Source organism: Cydia splendana, chromosome 6 (assembly GCF_910591565.1).
Source record: "Cydia splendana chromosome 6, ilCydSple1.2, whole genome shotgun sequence".
Lineage (NCBI taxonomy): Eukaryota > Metazoa > Arthropoda > Insecta > Lepidoptera > Tortricidae > Cydia > Cydia splendana.
The window spans coordinates 13378076-13398965 of record NC_085965.1 but is presented as its reverse complement, the minus strand read 5'-3'; the positions used below and the strand labels follow the sequence as shown (position 1 = coordinate 13398965).

Sequence of the window (20890 nt, the reverse complement as noted above, 5' to 3'; positions counted from 1 at the left end):
TAACCACTTTTGAGTTTGACGACGGCCGCGGACGGCCAAGAGCTTATCACGGTAATTTTCAAATTGAAAAATATACACGGATTAGGACGAAAAGTATTAAATAAAGTAATTCAGTGAAGATGGTGTCTTGTAGTGTGCCGGATTGCAGTGTCACAGGGCCAAATAGTCCAAGCAAATACTCATTTCAGAGGATTTATGATATTCCGAGCGAAATTTTCATAACGATATTTTGTCAAATTAACAGCGTAAAAAGTGTAAGAAGCCGGTTTATACAGTTCATTATAAGTTTTTCTTCCTTTGTGTGCTAATATTTTATCATATTAGTCTATAATTTAAAATATTTTGTGTAAAAACATAATCTGTTACTTTACGCTAGGGCTTGACAAAATGTTCACATGACAGTATCGATAACTTGTCGGTATATTAATAGCTATGTAATTATTTCTTCACAAGACATCATTAAGATATTAGCTTTTATAACCGACTTCAAATAATAACGATTGTTATACCTTTTTGAAGCTGTTCATGTATAGCGGTAAACTTAAACTTCACTTTCCAACACAGTAAGAGTTACATTAAGATAAGTCTGCAACGATTTTGATGGCAAACGCAGTGCAAGTGTTATTTATACGTCATAATGTCGTAGAATTTTAACGTTTAAAATAACACATTTGAAAAAGTAGTCGATAAAGCAATCAAACATCGACAGATTATTAATACGTTGTAACATGACATCACTATTTTTGATCTGACATAGACAAATTACGCACACACTTGCATTTCATTTTTGGTCACACTTTCGAAGATTGACAGTTGTTCTTTGTCATATAATTCTTTGATGGTACGGAACCCTTCGTGCGCGAGTCCGACTCGCACTTGCCCGGTTTTTTTTAAGTCGGGACTATATGCAAGTGTAACAGTTAAAACTGAACCCTTATGCCTTCCAATATACTATAATATACTATCGCAGGTTATAATAATCCTCTCTGTCTTCAGAAAAGCGTGCAGAAGTGCCTAGAACTCAGCGAAAATAAACTTTCGAATAATGGGTGCTGCCAGGTAATTTTTAGAAAGCTAGCTCAAATGCATTGAAATAGCGGAGTCTACGCATGTCAATCAAAACTGCGATGCTACTCGTACTATGATAGAACCCGTAGAATAAATGACAAAAAGGCAAGTTCAAGTCACGTCCAAGGCAGTATTTTTTTCCCACTTTTAATTTATTTCTAAGCTTAATAGCATCGTTCGCAGACGTTTCTGCTTGATCCAAAATTAATTTATAATTGTAATTCATTCTGCTTTAGCCAGGTTTCGTCAATTTACCCTTATAAGTACTTACATAAAAGAAAAACACGAATTTACAATATTAAATTTATTAGTAAAAATATTATACATCTTCCACAATATTGGAGAATTATAACTTAATTAATTAAATATTTGATTATCATAGATTATAGCACGTCTGATTTCTTAATTTTCCGTCATGCACTTACTACTACAGCGGGAAGCGTCAGCGTCACTAACACGTCTCGGCGGAGCGGACGCCGCTCAGTTAAATGCTCAAGGGGAACTTCTAAGGCGAATGCCACACTGCCGCTGGCGCGTGAGCGATGAGCGGAAATATGAATACGATACACGATACGCAAGTGTTACGCAAAAGCCACCAGTTAATAAGGAGACCATATCTTTTCTGCGTTTTTATCAATTGGCGTTAAATACTATCTCGCGCACACGGCTTCGTCTGCTCACCTGTCCGCTCACCGGCGTCACACCAGCGTGGCATTCCGCCAACAAACATGCGGGGGAAATCATAAAAGCAGGAGGCTCATGGAGCTCGAACGCCTCATTATAAAAGTCTACCAGGTATGCTTCCATAAATATAATTATTTTGGGTATATCTCAACAAAAATAAATATCTACATTGGATCAACGAGCACTCAAAAGTTTTATTAATTTCAAAGTCTTGACTAATGTAATGTTTAAACGCTAAGTAAGTACAATGACACCCCCAGTGCCACATTATTCTCCCTGGAAACTAAACGAATCGTATTACTGCAGTAGCCGAGTCATATGTCACTATATTATTTAGATTTTATTTTCATTTATTATTATTAATTCGAATTATTTAGATATTAAATTTTCGTTCACATCCCTATTAAGACTAAGATGGGTAACAAAATTTTAAAATAAACACATCAAAAGCGATAAAAAGCGTAGTGTTACACAATTTGTATATTGATATAAAATCCTCGCTGTACATCCGTCTATCAAAACATTGTCATATCGTAAAACTAATTCGTGGATAATACAAAATATACGGGCGTTACCATTTGTGCGTAACACAACACAAAATATAGTCTGATCCTATACCTAAGGAGAGCTAAGCTGTTTGAGGACGCTACAATTTTATATCCTACTTGACTATGGTACCAGATTATATAATTTTTGTATAGGCGTGATAAACATAAGATCGAAACATGTAAAAAGAACTTAAACTCTATTCCTTAACATGTAAATGGTAAATATTTAAAATGAGCAATATACTAGTAAAAAGGATAAATAATGGTCATAAACATATTTTAAAACCAAATCATTATAATCATATTGTGGGGGAATTCAGTAATTACCGAGTTGATCCCTATTACCTTTACACTAAACACAGGCATTTAAAACACTACAAATAACATTCTGGCACGTATTTGAGGACAAAAAACAGGTATTCGTCCTTCCGAGTTGTCACAAAAATTAAGATATGGAAAGTAATCAATAAATTCGTCACACAGAACACTACACAGATAAAAAACACGACACGAAACGAAGTTTTGTACTCCCGATGACAATTCGTACTACAATAATAATATTGCAAAACAAGGCAGTTGCGAACTCTATCGAGTTCCATGGACATACGGCGTTACGTTAACAATTAATACGACAATTAATAATGTGTATATAAAACCACTTATTGACCGACTGTTGGACTTGAAGCACCATGTTGAACATTACATAAACCAAACGCTACAGACCTCGACGCTACGACACTCACTCCTTGCCTTTATTCTTAGTATGGATCACTAGAACAATACGTTACGAGCTATGAGATGACTCCACTTGCACTGAGAATATATTTTTCACCTCAGCAGCGCGAACAAGGGTACTTTGCTTCTTAAAAACAGTGAGCAAAATGCGATTTTGCTCACTGTGTCATTTTCTCTCACTCAGTGAGCAAAATCGCAATTTGCTCACTGAATGAGAATCATTCAGTGAGCAAAATGCGATTTTGCTCACTGAGTGAGACAAAATGACATTCAAGTGACCTTCATAGTCAAATGTCATTTCAACATGCGGGGTCTAATACAAGTTCGATATACTTTGGTTCTATTATCTCTGTCCCTCTAGGTATGTTCTCACTGCTTAGGGTGAAAAATTTTGTGTACTACACGAGATCAAAGTTATTTACATCTCGTGCGCTTTTGAATCCCTTACTACGCTCAAGATTCTAAATTAGATTCACTCGCTACGCTCGTGAATCTATTATAGAATCTTTCGCTTGCACGGGACTCAAAATAAGCACTCGAAGAAATATCAAACTTTGATCTCTTGTTGTACAAATAACTATACATCCCAGTGAGAATCTATCCTTACATATCCAATAGTCACTTTTGCATATGGCAAGGTCACACAATAAATATCACTTCTTTCGGTTATTTGGTTATATAACCTTAAAGACGTCACGTAAAATGTGATAGGGACAAAATACTCTTCTTTGTGTATTAATCAGTTTAGTAGCTTAGGGTATCAGATTAGTTTACAAGTTCAAACTACTTCAAACTGATAAAAGTGACATGTTGTATGAAACTAGATGGTATATTAGATTTTTGTTTTACAAATGTCGTACTAGAATTAGGTTTCATTGATGAGCCAAATTCGAAGACTATATGACCTATATCGACCATTTGTTAATACTTAAGCTGAGATACGTCACTGAGTTACGTCACATTAGGATGAGATACGTCATATAGTTATGAAAAGTGGGGTTTGCAATCCCCTTACAATAAAGTTGTATGAATGGTACATATTTGACTCTGACCTGGCGGAGACCACAACACGCCGAATCAATTCGGGATTATTACAATTGCTGTAATGGAAGTACTTTAAGTTTAAAATCCAATATATGTTGTGGTCTTTGCCAAGTTTTACAATAAAGCCTGCAAAAATGGCCTAGTCACAGTTATTGCCTAGTGTTAGTAAGCAGTGCTGAATTAAGGGCAGTTGCTAACGCAAGAAAAAACGTAGCACTTTCCACAGACTATTATCCACCAACATTGGTGCTGCATGCACGTAATTTGCCCTTAAGTTATTCAAGGCTGCTTTAACATTATTATTCTTGTGCACGGATATCAGAGTTTCAATTCAATTTACATTGTAAATGCAAGTAATTTGAAATGTATTTATCAAGTTTTGAAAATCTGATTATGTCCTTGTCAACCATGATCACATAAGTAGGTAGAACCTACGCATCTAGGAATTCTAGGATTTTTTGCCCGATAGCTGAAAAGTCACTATATTGACCATAAACAAGCATCGGGTTGTAAGTCAAACGCTTCAGACATTTTAGGCTCATTGCCGAGGCCAAGGTTTATTGGTTTGTAAAAGAATACACCAGACAGAATCTAGTCGTCATAATCGGTAGATATTGTCAAAATAATGCTCGTGACTTGACTGATGGATCCTTCTACTTATATTGTCAAACTTATTTACTAACTTTGACTACATGCAAAGCCGAACAAGGTATTTTGCGCGCTTAGATTGTCAACAATGTCATATAATGTTAGCATTACTTTCGTACAAAATCTTGTTTGTCTTTGCCTGTCTCTTAGTTATATTTTACAATAGCTAGGCGACATAATTGTTTACTGGTGTAAGAACAATCCGTCTATTTAGCATTTTGATGCTCGTTCGAGTTAGACGGACGGTCTTATCAATATAATGTAAGTGGACTGGACAAAATGGTCATATTTTATATGCCCACTGGTCGATAAGTGAACTATCGCCCGGGAAGATAAGTAATAAACGATAGAGTACAATCCACGCGCGAGTTATCCAGGCATATCCCTCGCGTGGACCGTAGAGGTGCGTTCGGTTACCGTTAAATACGTCACGAGTTATATTTTAGTAACAAAACTTCCGTGAGACAGGGACGTATTAAATATATTAAACCCGGTTACTCACGTATTTAAAGTCGACGATTGCTCGTCAAGTTTCGCTCAATAAAGAGGAGCATCTTCACGAGCAATCGTCGACTTAAACTACGTGAGTGACCCCGGTTTAATAAATTTAATACGTTACGAGACTTACGAGTTCGTAAACCCTGGATTGATCGTGTCGTAATTTGTCAGTTTACAATTATACCTAGGCAAGTAGTGGTCATTCCAGTCCTTATCAATCAAAGATGTCTGTACTACAGACTAGGCTTGTACTAGACTTTCACTTATGAGATGAAAACTCTGATGGTCATATTTCCATGAATTTTTACGATACGGAGAAATTTATTGTAGCACAGTAAGAACGTATTAGTAGTCGGCCAATAAAATATTGCCATATAAATGATGAGTAACGGTAAGCGAACGCATGGTAGAAATTGTATTACCGGTGGTGGTGTCACGGTATGGGCGAGCCGGGGGTGCACTATGAGTGGTAGGCGGTCACATACGAGGCTGGGAACAGGCCGCGGCGGTGCGCGATCTCACCCTGCAACACGAGGATAACGTTAATTAAGTTTAGTTAAACGTTATGTGACGCAGCGGGTACGGCGGAAAAAGCAATCGAAAACACCATAAGGAAATATACCTATTACATGCTCAAATCAATGAAAAAAGTAAGTATAGTCTGGAAAACCAATTTTATAAGTAGACAAAGAACCACCACAAGAAAACTCGTTTTCACGTAAAAAATACTGCATCGAAATCGGCCCCTCTGCTGGAGAGATACGATGCCACAGACAGACAGACATACATTGGCGTCAAACATATAACACCCCTCTTTTTGGGTCGGGGGTTAAAAATATATGTGCGGGGTCGAGCTCCCATACAAATTTAGATTTTCACGCCTTTTCTACTGATAAATTGGTTGCCAGTCTACCAAAAAAATACTTTATTACTACACTACTGTTCTACTGATAAATTGGTAGTTGGCTGAAAAGTGTGAACATTGTCGACATACCTGCCACCAGTGCTGGTCGGAGCGGTCGGTGACGGTGATGACGTCACCGCGTCGGAACTCCAGCTCGCCGGCTTCCTGCGGGGTGAAGTCGTATAGCGCCTGCACCAACGTCTGTAACAACATGAAATCGCAAATTAGTTACGGGCATAACTTCTACTGTGAGAAAAAATGCTTCATTCATCTTCCTTTTTTTAGCATGTAACCATTCGCAAGTTGCCCGAGACCTGATACATGGTCAACGGTTGTTCGTCCAGTAATTAGAAAAGAGGAACCGGTGGAAGGTTGGTTAACTCGGTCTAATTTTTTTTGATTTTCTTTTACTTATGTAATTTGACGAAAATATCTTTAACCTCCAGCCGGCCATCCATGGTATTTATTTGACAAATCAAAATTGCATATCTTGGCAAATTTTGATCTATGGTCGGTTGATAATATTACTAAAGTCTTACCCTAGATAATTTTCGTGTTTTGTATTTAAGTAGTTTAAGTCTAATTTTGAGTACTGCATAGATTTATAGAGCTTCCAACCCAGAGCGGAAATTTGAACCTTGGAATTGAGGTTTTGTCAAATGAATGAGTCAGCAAGTTAAATGTTTGAAACTAGTTCGAAAGTTTCGAGAATACAGTAAAAAAAAAGGCTTTAATATTTACCTAAAAAGTTTCATTACTCTAAAAAGTCTAAAAGGTAGGAATATATTTAAATGGTTTTCGAGCTAAAATGTGAATGTAATTAACCTAGATAATGGCATGGTGTAAAATGGCAATTATACACGCGTCGTGCACACGCAGTGCGTACGGGATTTGAATTAACTGTATTATTAAATTATGTCAAGTGGTTTTAACCAATAAAGGACTACTCGCGGTGTAGCAATCGCACCGTAAGAGGACACACACACACGTTACAAGATGTAATTTACAAAATCTTTACATATTAATATTGAGTTCCTTGTAAGAAGTAATTTGTGTTCTTTTGTGCAAAATGGCGTTGATTTCAATATATTTGTGGGATTATGTAATCCCACAAATGTTTGTGTAAACTTGTTAATCCTCCAAGTGATACATTTAGTTCATCATTATAGTTATTTATTGTTAGTATGCAGTTTGAGTGGATAAGATCACGTTGTTTACAGCTACGAACGATGATATTTAAACAGACGAACTCATACTTTTAGTTAGGTAGTAGGGAGTTATAAATGTGCGCGTGTAATTTCACCAGCTTTCTTACTCATATAGGTAATGTTGTCACCAATAATGATTAGACCAAAGATAAAAATCCGTTGACGCACCATTTATGCAGTGACGAGTCCACCTTGTCACGTTTTTACACTTTGCAAACCCAAGTGAGAAATATATGTTCAAGAACAAAATCAGTGTGACCTCAAAATACGATAAGAAAGAATGATTACGATATTATCCTCCCACATGAATTATACAAAATATAATATAAGATTTCCTTTTGACAAAAAAATCGAATTATTTTCCCAATGTCTGAAAACAATTGCGAAAAATCAACAATATGCCGCAGCGCATTTTTGCCCACTTGTAGTAAGTGTATCTGTAATTTTGTATATTATGCGACCCGGTTAAATCATCCAATGCTGATGCTGTAGACGTTTACCTTTAAGCTCCACCGCGGCTGAACCTTTATTAACTCATTGTGTACTTAATTAGCAGAACTATCATAGTAAATTAGCCAAAAACACTTTCTCAGGTACTTTCATGAATTATTAATGTAAGTCGGCCTACATTTTTATTTAAATTCGTAAAACATTCTCGCGTATCCAACGTATCGGCATTCCAATTAATTTTCGCTCATGAATCAAGTTCAGCAGGTATTGGAGGTAAATTATAAACAAGGCATGTTCTTATGTTGTAACAGGAAGTTTTTGGAAACTTTCTTCGTAATAAAATTTCATCCGATATTAATCCATATTAACCCTAGACGCGTAAAGTTCTCCTTTTTGTGCCAATTGTATGGCAATCATTTACAGCGTGTAAGAAAAATTTTGTGCCCAAGTATCGTTGTTTAGTCAAGGACATAGAATTTCTGTTTTCCTGTGTTAATTTGTCCTTGGCTAGGACACTTTGTTTAGGGACAGATGTATGCAAGTGTCACAATAAATAAATAAATATTATAGGACATTTTTACAAAAATTGACTAAGTCCCACGGTAAGCTCAAATCAAGTCTTTGGTAATATCCAAGTGAAACAATGTCCAACTGTCAATAACTTCAATAAGTCCAATTGTTATAGTACCCTACTGCCAAAATGTCTAGGGATACTTTGAACATATGCCCCAAAGGAGAACAAGGGGTCCAAGTTATCCTGCCGTCGTCGACAAGGTCTACTATCTTCATTTTGAGTTGTGGGTCTCTCACTCTCTAGTTACAGTTCCCCACAGATCATGAGTCGTGTATACCAACCTATTTCTATGCTGTTCATTACGAAAACTTCTATAATAAATCTAATGTACATTTGGATTAGTCATCGAATAGATTATTTTAAACTGTTACTGTAGGTATATTTTTAACCTAGTCAGTGACTAATTGTAATGAATTTAAACTGGGTAACATTTATTCCTCGTCCCTGCGAAACCAACATATCTAAAGCCATTACTCATAAACGTCTGTCAAGGAATAAGTTGATAAATTGATGATCAAATAACCAAAACGCTCTTCTTAGTGTACTAAAGAACAAGTTTCGTAGACTCTACGTCCTGTTTTTACAGTTATCAAATAGGTGTCATTAGAATCTTGGTTTCTTTAACCCTTAAATCAACAGAAAACACTGGTCGTTAGTTCAAACCTCATTGGCGCTCAATAGCATCAATGATTCTGGTTAAGAAAAAAACATACAGAGGATCAACATTTTGAACGTTGCCGAATTAAGAGTTAAATATGTTTCTGTGCTTACAACATAGGCATTAATGTCAAAACATTTGTTTTTGATTAGACTAAGTATACAAACATTCCCCGTAAAATAAATAAATAACAAAACCGGAGGCCCATGTGTTCTCGTGTCAGACTGCTATTTGCAACCAGAGATTATAGAATAGCATCATAAAACTGGAACAATATTCCCGTTGCCTACTGTCCTTACCGAGCGTCACGCCTCGAGCAAAACAACATATACCGTCAACTGGGGTGAATAGGAAATTAGGAATAAAACCCGTAAATGATATTTACCAAATCATTTCTTAAAAACTACCCACACAAATTGTACCATGCAAAATCTACTATTATTTTCACTCGCTTGATACAATTTGAGAGGGTAGTTTTTAAGAAATTACCTGGGTAATGCCATTCCCTATTTTTATCCCTATTTACCCCACCATCCATATTCATCCCGTTGACGGTATTGACTTGACATGTATAACAGGTAAACGTTATAATTATTTTACAGGTTATAATATTTTTTTACACCACGACGCTGTCGACGGTGGCAAACGGCCTACGGCCATCTTTCTGGCATGCAGAGTAGCATAGTAAATGAATTCTATGGACCCTTTTATTTCCATGCCCATCAGTTTTTTTATGTTTACAATTTCTTTTCAGCACGCGCAGGCCCCTGGGGCCTACTCTGCCTAATGGTAAATTCAACCATATATTTAAGGATTCCGGCTTACGAGAACCGAAATCTCCACAGTAAGTAGGCCGAGAAGTGACCAACAATTTTTGGAGATCAAGTGTGGTTGAAGCAGTACGCTCGGTGGCTACTGGAATGAGTCCTGACCGGGTTATTTTCGTTACTTTATCAGGGTCAACGCCGCACTATTTACTCTGACATCGGCGCGCCTTTAACATGGACAAACTGATATTGATTGAAACGACTTTCTGGAACTAGTTTGTAGAATAACGTCGGTTGGGGATTGATTCCGAAGTGCCTTGACGTTGTAAATTATTTTCTATACCTCATCTGATTTTCCTATTACAGTAGAGCGTGTCACATATTTTTGCAGCGTTCTAAGAGTAACATATTATTGCCGGTGACTGTACCCTACCTAGTATAGTTAGATTTTCATCATCATACAGCCGTTCGTCAGTACAGCTGTCCAGTACTGGACAAGGCTTCTGTCAAAGACCTCAACAACAAACAGGACAGAAGACATACATTTTTCACCGCCTAGTACCGATATTTCAAGCTGTGCTTAGATTGGGGTTAGATCGATCTGAAAGAGTGTCCCAATTATTTATTGATTTATTAAACTACGTTATATGATGATATTCTTACCTCTTCTGGCACGACATCTTTGAGCTTGACGTCCTGGAGGCGGCTGACGGACGCCGTGCGATGGTAGTCCACCAGCTCGTTGAGGGAGTTGAACTTCACCACCCAGAGGAAGAATTTGCTCGACGCATCGCGCAGTACTTTGAAGTGTTGGACGCCGTCCGGACATCTGTTGAAAACCAACAAACATGCAAAAGTTAATCGTATTAAAGTAGTGAGGGGTTCTAGGTTAGGTCCTATTCGACCAAACGCACTATTGCCTGCAGAATTAAAGAACACATTGCTGCGGTCAAGAACAATGACGCCCGCAGGTCAGCTACTGCTCAGCAGTCGGGTACCTACAAATTACTAGATCGAGTTGCATAGTATTGGGTCTTGGGACTTGGGTCATTTCGACAGAACGCCACGATATACCAAGATTGGTAAGAGAAGCCGTTGATATTCACAAATACATAAATTTCAATCGTGAAGATGGGTTTAAACTGTCAAATGTGTGGAATCCTGTGATTTGTTTGTGTAAAAAACCAGTGATATCCAAATCAAATCCGCGTAGTGACACTGTGAGTGTAGTGTGCTCGGATAGACCAACAAGTGTGAACGCGACCGGTGGTAACGTTGAAAGCGAACGCAGCCGACGCGCACGAATGAGGGTAGACCCAGCGCGGTCTACACAACTTTGACACCCACCCGCTACCTTCAGCGTGAACAAGAAGCATGTAACTGCGCCGAAATATCTGGAGCTCGAAAATAATACAAAAGGTAATCACGGTCCATATCCCGGTCGATATAAGTCTAGTGAAACTAAATGCAATTCTATTTTACGTTTGCAGTACCAAAGGAATAAACCGAACACTTGCAACCCATTAGGTACATCATTTAAAACATTCTTTAACGGCTATCAGGAACCAAAGTTCATATTGTAACATATATTTACATATATTGTCTAGCTAGTATATCTAGCAATGTACCCATTATGCCATAAGAGCACTCTATCTACCAAGGTAATGGTAGTCATAAAATGTGGAATCGTTTGTCACCCGTGTCACACGTTTCACCGATAAGTTAAATGTAACAGAGTAACCAATCATTACAGGAAAAATGGACGGATAAATATCGATTTAATTACATATGACACAATGCGGTCACCTCAAATGCGTCTAAGTAATGAAATAATTATCATATTATACTAAACTATTCTCCGTCCTCCATCAGCAATCTCATCAATAGTTAAAAAACTGTATCCTGACTGACAGGAAAGGATAACAATAAAATATAGTTCATCGTAGCGATTACCAATTTCAGGAAGTTGTTTATATTTAACTCAGTACTTTTTTTCCTGAATAAATGAGACGAATTTCCTTCACTCATACCTATAAAAAGTATAATTGCTACTGCCGAGCAACTCATAATACGAGTTTGATGTTAAACCACAAACTTCGCTGAAAGCAGTTACGCTATGACTATGACTGCTAATCAAAGTAAATAAACGGTTATAAAAAATAAATCACATTCCAAGGACCATGAGTCACGTTTGAAACCAGTGCGCTAATAATTATCACTCGTACTTTAATCCAGTGTGTGCAAACAGTAAACAAATTGTTTTTTCCGTTGCAGTCAATTGAGGTTTATGAGAGATGCGCAAAACAGTAATTTCACGTATTACTTAGATTTATGAAAAAGTTTCGTTTTTAATAAATGTGGGCTTTCCTTCTTTGTCTGTTAATTGAGTAAGATAAATAGAACGAACTAGTTATTTTAATAAATATTGTATTTGTATAAGATTGTCATCACGCCCTATCACACTGGCGATTTGCGAACTCGTTGCGCGCTCGCCTCGCTTTCAACTCGTTAGCAAATCGCCAGTTTGATAGAGGGCCCATAAACTTGGTTGTAATGGATTTCAGCAACCTCAAGAAAACATAGAGGCGACACAGAAGTGCCTATTCGGATTCGCAGTCCCACCTTTTATTCGTTCTATTATGGCCTTGGAAAGCGGAGAATAATTTTGCTCTAAATTGTTCGTCAAGTCTTTGATGTATCATGTCATGGCTGTCATTGTTAATTATTTAGTCTCGTGCGTTATAAAAATCATTTTATGCAATACTTGATATTATTATCTTACGCACTTACGCGAATGCCCTTTTTGGGGGCAAGTACTGCAGGTACACTCAACTTTCTAATATGGGACACAACCATACTAATACAGAGCGTTAGGTACTTATGTGTTAATATGGTAGTAATTAAACATCATAGCTTCGATCAATTATCACCAGAATTACTCGTCAAAGTGCTAATGAGCTGCAAACACGATCAATAAGTCAATGACTAATTCTGACATAGGCCCTATCTATATTAGGAACGTGTAGTAAACGAGTTTCGTACGATCTCCTTACTTAGGCTGACTCACGATTTTCGACGAACTGGTTTAAGTGAAACGACGGAAAAAGATAAGAAATTTGATTGAGAATGTCGCGAAAAGCGGCATAGGATTTAATGAAAAGTAGGCCGGCCACGGACATTAAATATCGTTAAGTAGATATTATACCTATAGCTCAAATAATAACAAAGGAAGCTTGGATGTCTCTCTTAGAATTCGATATCAATTTCTGTATCAAAGCGATTATGTAGGTAAGGTATATTTATAAGCATTTCTAAAGCTTACGTATAGATATTACTTAACCATACGAACAAAGAGTAATGTTGTTCAAGTTTTTTTCTTAATCACCTACGCTCTGCATATGGCTAAGCTAAAATTATATTACATATATGTATGATCCTTTTTAATTATACGATTTTACGGCTACACGTAAAGTTTATCTAGATGCGTACTTTCTAAAGTTTCTCAATATACCGAAGACAAAATATTATAATAAAAATAGCGATAGAACCATTCGAGCAATAATTCATGACTAATACAGAGGCCGAGCGAGAGATATCGAAAAATAAAATATAAAGCTGCCGCAGCAGCTACTATTGCTTAACATCCAAAGTATGACTCACTCGAACAGCGTGCTTTTTTTCTGTGCCAAGTCAAACAGAGGCAGAAAATGTTTACCGTGTTTTCCGGTACAATCCTAGATTTCATAAATAACTTCACCTATAGATATTAACAGAATTATAACAAGCACAGACTAAACAAAAAAGGAGTGTAGGAAGGTATTATCAGTAGGTAAAACGAAGTAATTAGTCTTATTATTTTGTTAAGACAGGAACTGCTTAGCTATCTTAAAATAGAAACGCCGATGGTAATAAGGATTCAAAAACGTTCAAATTACAATTTTTATTCTCGTTCGGGTTTTCTCCTTTGTTAAGAGGCTAAAGTCACGTTGTATAGCACGTCGGTGTGGCAAAAAAGCACATGGCCTGCCTGATGGTAAACGATTACCTTAGCCTATGGGCGCCTGCAGCTACAAACGTCACATACGAGTTGTCGGCCTTTATCTCGTGCTTATGATATATACCTTCTATGATGCCTGAGCCGAAAACAAATGCGAATGATATGCGAGTTTTAACTCCCGTCACTATAGTTCGTTTTTTTAGCATTAGAAAGAACTTGAAATAAGGTAAGCGATCTTGACATGTCTAATAATTGAAAAACGCTTTTTAAAAATCAATAACTATTACTTATGAAAGCAGAAGAATATAAATGATTGTATTAGATTCATCATTGTTACATATTTGCCGTAACTTATTTTTAAAATGTGTTTTTCAATTAAAAGACGCAATAAGATTGTTTACCTTATTTCTAATGCTAAAAAAAACGAACTATAGTACCTATTAAATTTTGCGTTTTCCTCTGGTCAAGAAAATAGTTTTTCAGTAAGCGTATTATAGGATTTATAGGACAAAATTCTCGTTGTATTTTTTTCAGTGAGCCTACCGTATACGTCGAAAATCAAAATCTAGTTATCTGCCTCTCTATTTTTTTTATGTAATAGTCAGCAAACGAGCAGACGAGCCGCCTGATGGGAAGCAGTCATCGTCGCCCATGGACATAAGCTACATCATAGGAGCCCTTAAGCGTTGCCGACCCTAAATACCCGCTTCTTGAAGAATCCCATGTCGTAGCGCAATGGAAATACCTCAGGAGGCAACTCATTCCACATTCTGCACGTTCTGGGAAGAAACGAGCGAGATGCCCGCTTATTCTTGGTGTGCCATGTATCTAAGAAGTGAGGGATCGGTCGAATACTCAAGAACGACACTAGTAGAGAAGCATAAAAACAATTTACGATTTTTGATGTTCACGATAAGCCCTCAGCCCTGCACTCACGTTGCAGAGGGGCTACCGCGAAAACCGAAATTCGCAAATTGCGGGGATCTTACTCTTTTACTCCAATGAAGGCGTAATTAGAGTGACAGAGAAAAATGCCCGCAATTGACGATTTTCGGTATTGGCGGTAGCCCTACAGGCCGCGAATGGGATACCGAGGCCATGGACTAATGTCCATGCCGTGGCACATATTCCAAAGGTAAGGAACCTAGTGTTTGACAGCTTTATTCCAATAGTATACACAACGTTTGTCACCTCTATTGCTAGGAAAGTACGTCACTATACAAACACTGCCTATGCCTATATTCATCAATGAGGATAACATGGGGAGTAGGAACTAACAAATGTTTGACACTGGGAATTATACAAGGAAACCGTTTAGTACGTAGCACAATTCATGATAAGGAATTTGCTGTTGTAAATGTTGTAATGTACTTGTGTACAAAAGCAACACACTTGATTGCCCATAATCTGAATCTTATTGTCAATAATGTAATGACATATACAGAAACAAATATTTAGAGTTAGACCAAGAAAAGTCTGCAGCGATTTTGACAACCCACACAGTGCAAGTGTCATAATTTCATAGAAGTATGACGTTTAAAATAACACTTGAACTGCGTGTATGGGCTATCAAAATCGCTGAAGAGTTTTCTTGGTCTAACTCTAGTGTCCGACCGAAGTTTCGTTTTCGGATTATGCACAAAAATTATGTTTCGGTCGAAGGTTCCGTTTAGGTAAAAAAAAGTTTTCGGTCGAGCCGCAACTGTATTTTCGGTAGTGAGCGACCGAAGTTACGGTTTCGGTAGGTTTCGGCATAAAAATCATGTTTTAGCCGAAGGTTCGGTTTCGGCCGAAACTAGCGCAAAACACACACATTACATATAGGTAATTATTTAGCTAAATTTAAATTGTTATTGGTAAATCATAATATGTGGTCTACCTGTAGTGAATCATCTTATGATACTTAAATAAAAACACTCATCAGCAAATTAATAATCAAAATGAGTACTTCGGTAAAGCCCATATTATTATTCTGCTCTGTCATTGTTCAATAACTTGTTTAAAGGTCCTTAATATAATCTTTCTTGATAAGGTTGATATAAAATTGTATGGATGTCAACATGATTCATTCATTGAACTACGAACAGTTTCTGTTATCAATTAAGTACATTGTTCCTTAAAATAATAGTAAAATAAAACAATACCTAAAAGGTTGAAATGGTCTAAGATCCCACATATATGGTCGACCTTCACCAATCTGTCTGACGGATGAAACTATGAAAATATGAAAGAAAATATGTCCCAGAACATAAATAAATAGGGTTGCCTAAAGAAATATGGTCAAGGCTATTTTTAATAAATTTTTGAAAAAAAAATTTTTTAGGCAAATTTCACCGATTTGTCTGACGAACGAAATAAGTTTCAATGGAAAGTATACAACTTGTACAACATAAATCAACTAGGTTGCCTATCTTTTTCCGGTCACTATTATGTGGTTGCCGTGTTTAAAGAGGTGATTTTATATCGATAATTGCACTCAATTATACATCAAAATGATGGTAATTTTATTGCAAATACAATGGTATAGGGTTGCCTGCAAAAATCCGGTCACAAATAAGGGTTGCCAGGCTTTTAATTAAAATAAGAAGAGAAGACTTTTAGCGATAACTCATAAACGGCTTAACAGATCAAGTTTGTTTTAATTTTATTTGATTGAGTTTTTTAAGCACTATTTTCTTGATTTTTTTCATATTTTTTGGACAGATGGTTCAAAAGTTAGAAGGAAAAACCTTTGTTTTTTCTTTCTAAACAATTATTTCCGAAATGATTCACTTTATCAAGAAATGTTGTTCAAAGACCCGTATTTGTTTTGAAAGGCCTATCCAACGACACCCCACACTATAAGGTTGTCACACAAAAAAAAATTTCACACACATTTTGTTTCTTTCAGAGCGATTATTTCCGAAAATATTCACTTTATCAAAAAATGTTCTTCTAAAACCCCTATTTATTTTGAAAGACCTTTCCAACAACATCCCACACCATAGGGTTGACACGAAAAACAAAATCTTTACGTACATTTTGTTTCTTTCGAGGCGATTATTTCCTAAAATATTCACTTTATCAAAAAATGTTGTTTCATGACCCCTATTTATTTTGAAAGACCTATCCAACGACACCCCACACTATAAGGTTGAAACGATAAAAAAGAATTTCACACACATTTTGTTTCTTTCAAAGCGATTATTTCGGAAAATATTCACTTTGTCAAAAAATGTTCTTCTAAAACCCCTATTCATTTTAAAAGACCTTTCCAACAACATCCCACATCATAGGGTTGACACGAAAAAAAAATCCTCACGTACATTTTGTTTCTTTCGAGTCAATTATTTCCTAAAATATTCACGTTATCAAAAAATGTTTTCCAAAAAACCGTATTAATTTCAAAAGACCTATCCAACGACATGTCACATTATAGGGTAGAAGCGATAAAAATGGTCACATACATTTTTTTTCGTTTGATACCTATGTTGTAAGATGTCATTTGATATGAGTTTTAAAATAAATAGGGTTTTTAAAAAAAAAATTGATAAAGTGAATATTTTAGGAAATAATCGCCTCGAAAGAAACAAAATGTACGTGAGGATTTTGTTTTTCGTGTCAACCCTATGGTGTGGGAAGGTCTTTCAAAATGAATAGGGGTTTTAGAAGAACATTTTTTGATAAAGTGAATATTTTCGGAAATAATCGCTTTGAAAGAAACAAAATGTGTGTGACAATTTTTTTTTGTGTGACAACCTTATAGTGTGGGGTGTCGTTGGATAGGCCTTCCAAAACAAATAGGGGTCTTTGAACTTCATTTCTTGATAAAGTGAATCATTTCGGAAATAATCGTTTAGAAAGAAAAAAAAAAGGTTTTTCCTTCTAACTTTTGAACCATCTGTCCAAAAAATATGAAAAAAATCAAAAAAATAGTGCTTAAAAAACTCAATTAAATAAATTTAAAACAAATTTGATCAGTTAAGCCGTTTATGAGTAATCCTTAAAAGTCTTCCCCTCTTATTTTAATTAAAAGCCTGGCAACCCTTATTTGTGACCGGATTTTCGCAGGCAACCCTATACCATTGTATTCGCAATAAAATTACCATCATTTTGATGTATAATTCAAGCGTCAGACAGATGAGTGCAATTATCGATATAAAATCACCTCTTTAAACACGGCAACCACATAATAGTGACCGGAAAAAGATAGGCAACCTAGTTGATTTATGTTGTACAAGTTGTATACTTTCCATTGAAACTTATTTCGTTCGTCAGACAAATCGGTGAAATTTGCCAAAAAAAAAATATTTTTTTTCAAAAAATTATTAAAAATAGCCTTGAACATATTTCTTTAGGCAACCCTATTTATTTATGTTCTGGAACATGTTTTCTTTCATATTTTCATAGTTTTATCCGTCAGACAAATTGGTGAAGGTCGACTATATGTGGGATCTCCTACTAAAAAGGCTTGCATTCATGTCTGCTGGAAATTATTACGACTCAATGTTCCTGAGGTCAATGAACTTATTTTTATACCCAAATACCTACATATATTCAGGAAAAAAGATATACAACAATTAAACATAATAATTGCTTCTAGTCAAGTAACCAAGTAAACCCTGCAATTAGGGCTACCATTACCTAAGCTGAAATAAAATCAAGGTTTTTCCCCAGAAAAAAGATTTAAAAAAAATTGTTTGTTGTGAGTTAGTGATACATCTGACAAAGATTTTACTAGAAAGCTTTACCAAAGCCTAGCTTGACCGGATGCTCAGAGACAGAGTCCAAACTAGGACAAATCCGGGGAACCCAGGAAGGGACCAATGGCAGCTATACCTAATTTAATCATAAAAAAAATGTGACCCTGGTGAAAGCGTAACAACTTGCTATGAGAACAATATGTCCAATATGATTGATACACAATCATATCAACATTAAGAACTTACTTGACAGATAAGGAGAAGTCTCCGGGGCTTGATTCACTGATCCTTATAAGAAATCCACCCTCTGGCTTATTTGCTAATAGTCTCTCAGCATCTGCTCTTGTGATCCTTCCATAATACCAACTGGAAATAAATAAACTGATGTAGATAACGCTATTTACACATGTCTGTTACCTTTCTTCTCTTTCTCATATAAAAAAAAATGAAAAATTACATATTGCTAGATCAGCACATTAATATTAAAATAGATTCCTGACAATCAATAATAATAAATAAATATACTTTTAAACTTACAAAGACTGATATAATTTTCAAAGCTTTTTGGCAATTTCAATTAGCTTGACTTAGTAGTAAAATTGAAGTATCAAATTATTGATTTTGTAGAATGTTTTTATCTGAATAATTTCAACTATATAAGCATTTCCAGAAATGTCCTATGTAAATGAGGAAAATGAATTATATTATCAGAGTATGAAAATATTGACTATAAGACCAATAATATACTGTTGTGTTATATTATTGGCTTACATTGAATTTCAAGGAATATAGTTGATAATTTTAGATAAGTGAGAACCTATAATTGGCTCTGTTATTCTATTGTAGTTTATATAAATGTCTAAAGCTGTTGGTTTTCCACATATACAATTTAAAAAAAAGTTCATCATGGTTGATAGCCACCCTCAAAACAAAACACCAAATCATAAATTTTGATTTCTCTGAATGAAAACATTTAATATACAATGGAATGGAAGGTCTTTGTTTAGGTATCTGGGCGGCTAGAAGTTAAATAGTGTTTGTTTATTAATAAATAATTTAACCATTCCAGTTGACATCACTAGTACATATAAAAAGTTTAATGTTCTAATAATCAGTATCTACTTTTGATCACATAACAAATACAAAGTAATGTAGTTATGCAGCAATGTTTCTAGAAACTAAATCAAGCCTACAGTTAGGTAGTTGGCTGAGAAATTGTATGGGAATTTTGTAACAATACAAAAAGTGAAATTCATGTAAGTATATAAGTGGATGATTTTTAGGAACTGTTTACGAACCTGTGGTTTTTCATTTGAATATAGTTGCTAGGTATTAATCCTTCTCTGCCGTCTAATTCTGCCCTGTACCAATTCATGTCTTCCTCCATATTTAGTATCTGAAAGAACCAAGTTCTAGATAGAATCTGCGTCGGTACTTTACATAACAACCCGGAAACTAGGTTATCGTGTTCAAAACTTACTTTTAGGACCTGGTTTTTCCTAAAACTCAGTTCATCATCAGCGGTAGCAGTGAAATCGTGTTTTGCTATAGCCTCCATGATCAAATTAGGCACTTCACTGAAATGTCACCGATTACCAAAATAACTCACAAAGTATTATGCTATATTCACAGTACTTGGGGTCAAGGCAGTAGAGTAATCATAATGTATGAATTATCTTATAAACTTATTTAAAATAATTTGTTACTGTACAAATACTTGGAACAAATTATTTATTCTTTCGTTCGATCTTCACCCACAGCCACACATCAAAAACTAATGTTACCACAGTGAAATAACGTTAAGCTCTCTATAGAGTATAGCAGGCCTAGCACGGAACCAATACGGAACCAAATATTACATTGTTATAGTGATAACAGACTATCGCACCGCACCAAGGTCATTGTACGACACACCGATAAGTAAGAGCGAGAAAGAGATATCGCTTTCTACAGATTTTCTTAGAGATATACCTTGGTCCGGTGTGATAGTGTGTTACGGCCTTTAACTCTGTGCTACATTAAAGACATTATAAAAGCTGTAACAGACTACCGCACTGCACTGCGACCTGCGGCGCACCTATCAATAGTGTGTAAGGTGGTAGCCGTACGTGCGTTAAGGACGCAGCTATAAGTTAGAGCGAGAAAAAGATATTTTGACGCGATATTATAGTGCGGTAGTCTGTTACGGCTTTAAAAGATGTATTCAATTCGTTTAGTAAATATCAAAATAATAGAGTAAAGCGCCAAATTAAAAAAAATTAGGCGCGAAGGGCAATATGGAGTAATCGTCTCATAGAAACAAATCGCGCTTTTTCTACTGACAAAGTTGTTTGACCGGCTAACACAATAAAAAATATGAACGTCCAATTAGGACCGATGCCGGCCAAATACACAAGCTGTCAAGTTTGACAGTTCTTTTAAGTCC

At 36.0% G+C, this 20890-nt stretch overlaps 1 protein-coding gene across 1 annotated transcript; it reads right to left on the bottom strand.

Moving 5' to 3' along the window:
- Window positions 1–1357: 1357 nt before the first annotated feature.
- On the bottom strand, window positions 1358–20252 carry LOC134791461 (growth factor receptor-bound protein 2). The gene is made up of 7 exons (XM_063762491.1): window positions 19946–20252; window positions 19764–19861; window positions 18712–18831; window positions 10450–10615; window positions 6220–6330; window positions 3607–5748; window positions 1358–3113 (listed from the first exon to the last, which is right to left on the bottom strand). The coding sequence occupies exons 1-6, from the start codon at window positions 20021–20023 to the stop codon at window positions 5686–5688; spliced, it is 636 nt and encodes a 211-aa protein (XP_063618561.1). The 5' UTR covers window positions 20024–20252; the 3' UTR covers window positions 1358–3113; window positions 3607–5685.
- Window positions 20253–20890: the final 638 nt, after the last annotated feature.

Excerpts from the sequence above, each read along its gene's own strand:
- LOC134791461 (XM_063762491.1), bottom strand. The coding sequence starts at position 20,023 with ATGGAGGCTATAGCAAAACACGATTTCACTGCTACCGCTGATGATGAA. Across the intron at positions 18,832-19,763 it reads ATTCAAATGAAAAACCACAG|TTGGTATTATGGAAGGATCA; the intron begins GTTCGTAAACAG and ends ATTTATTTCCAG. Across the intron at positions 10,616-18,711 it reads GACTTCTCCTTATCTGTCAA|ATGTCCGGACGGCGTCCAAC; the intron begins GTAAGTTCTTAA and ends GGTTTTCAACAG.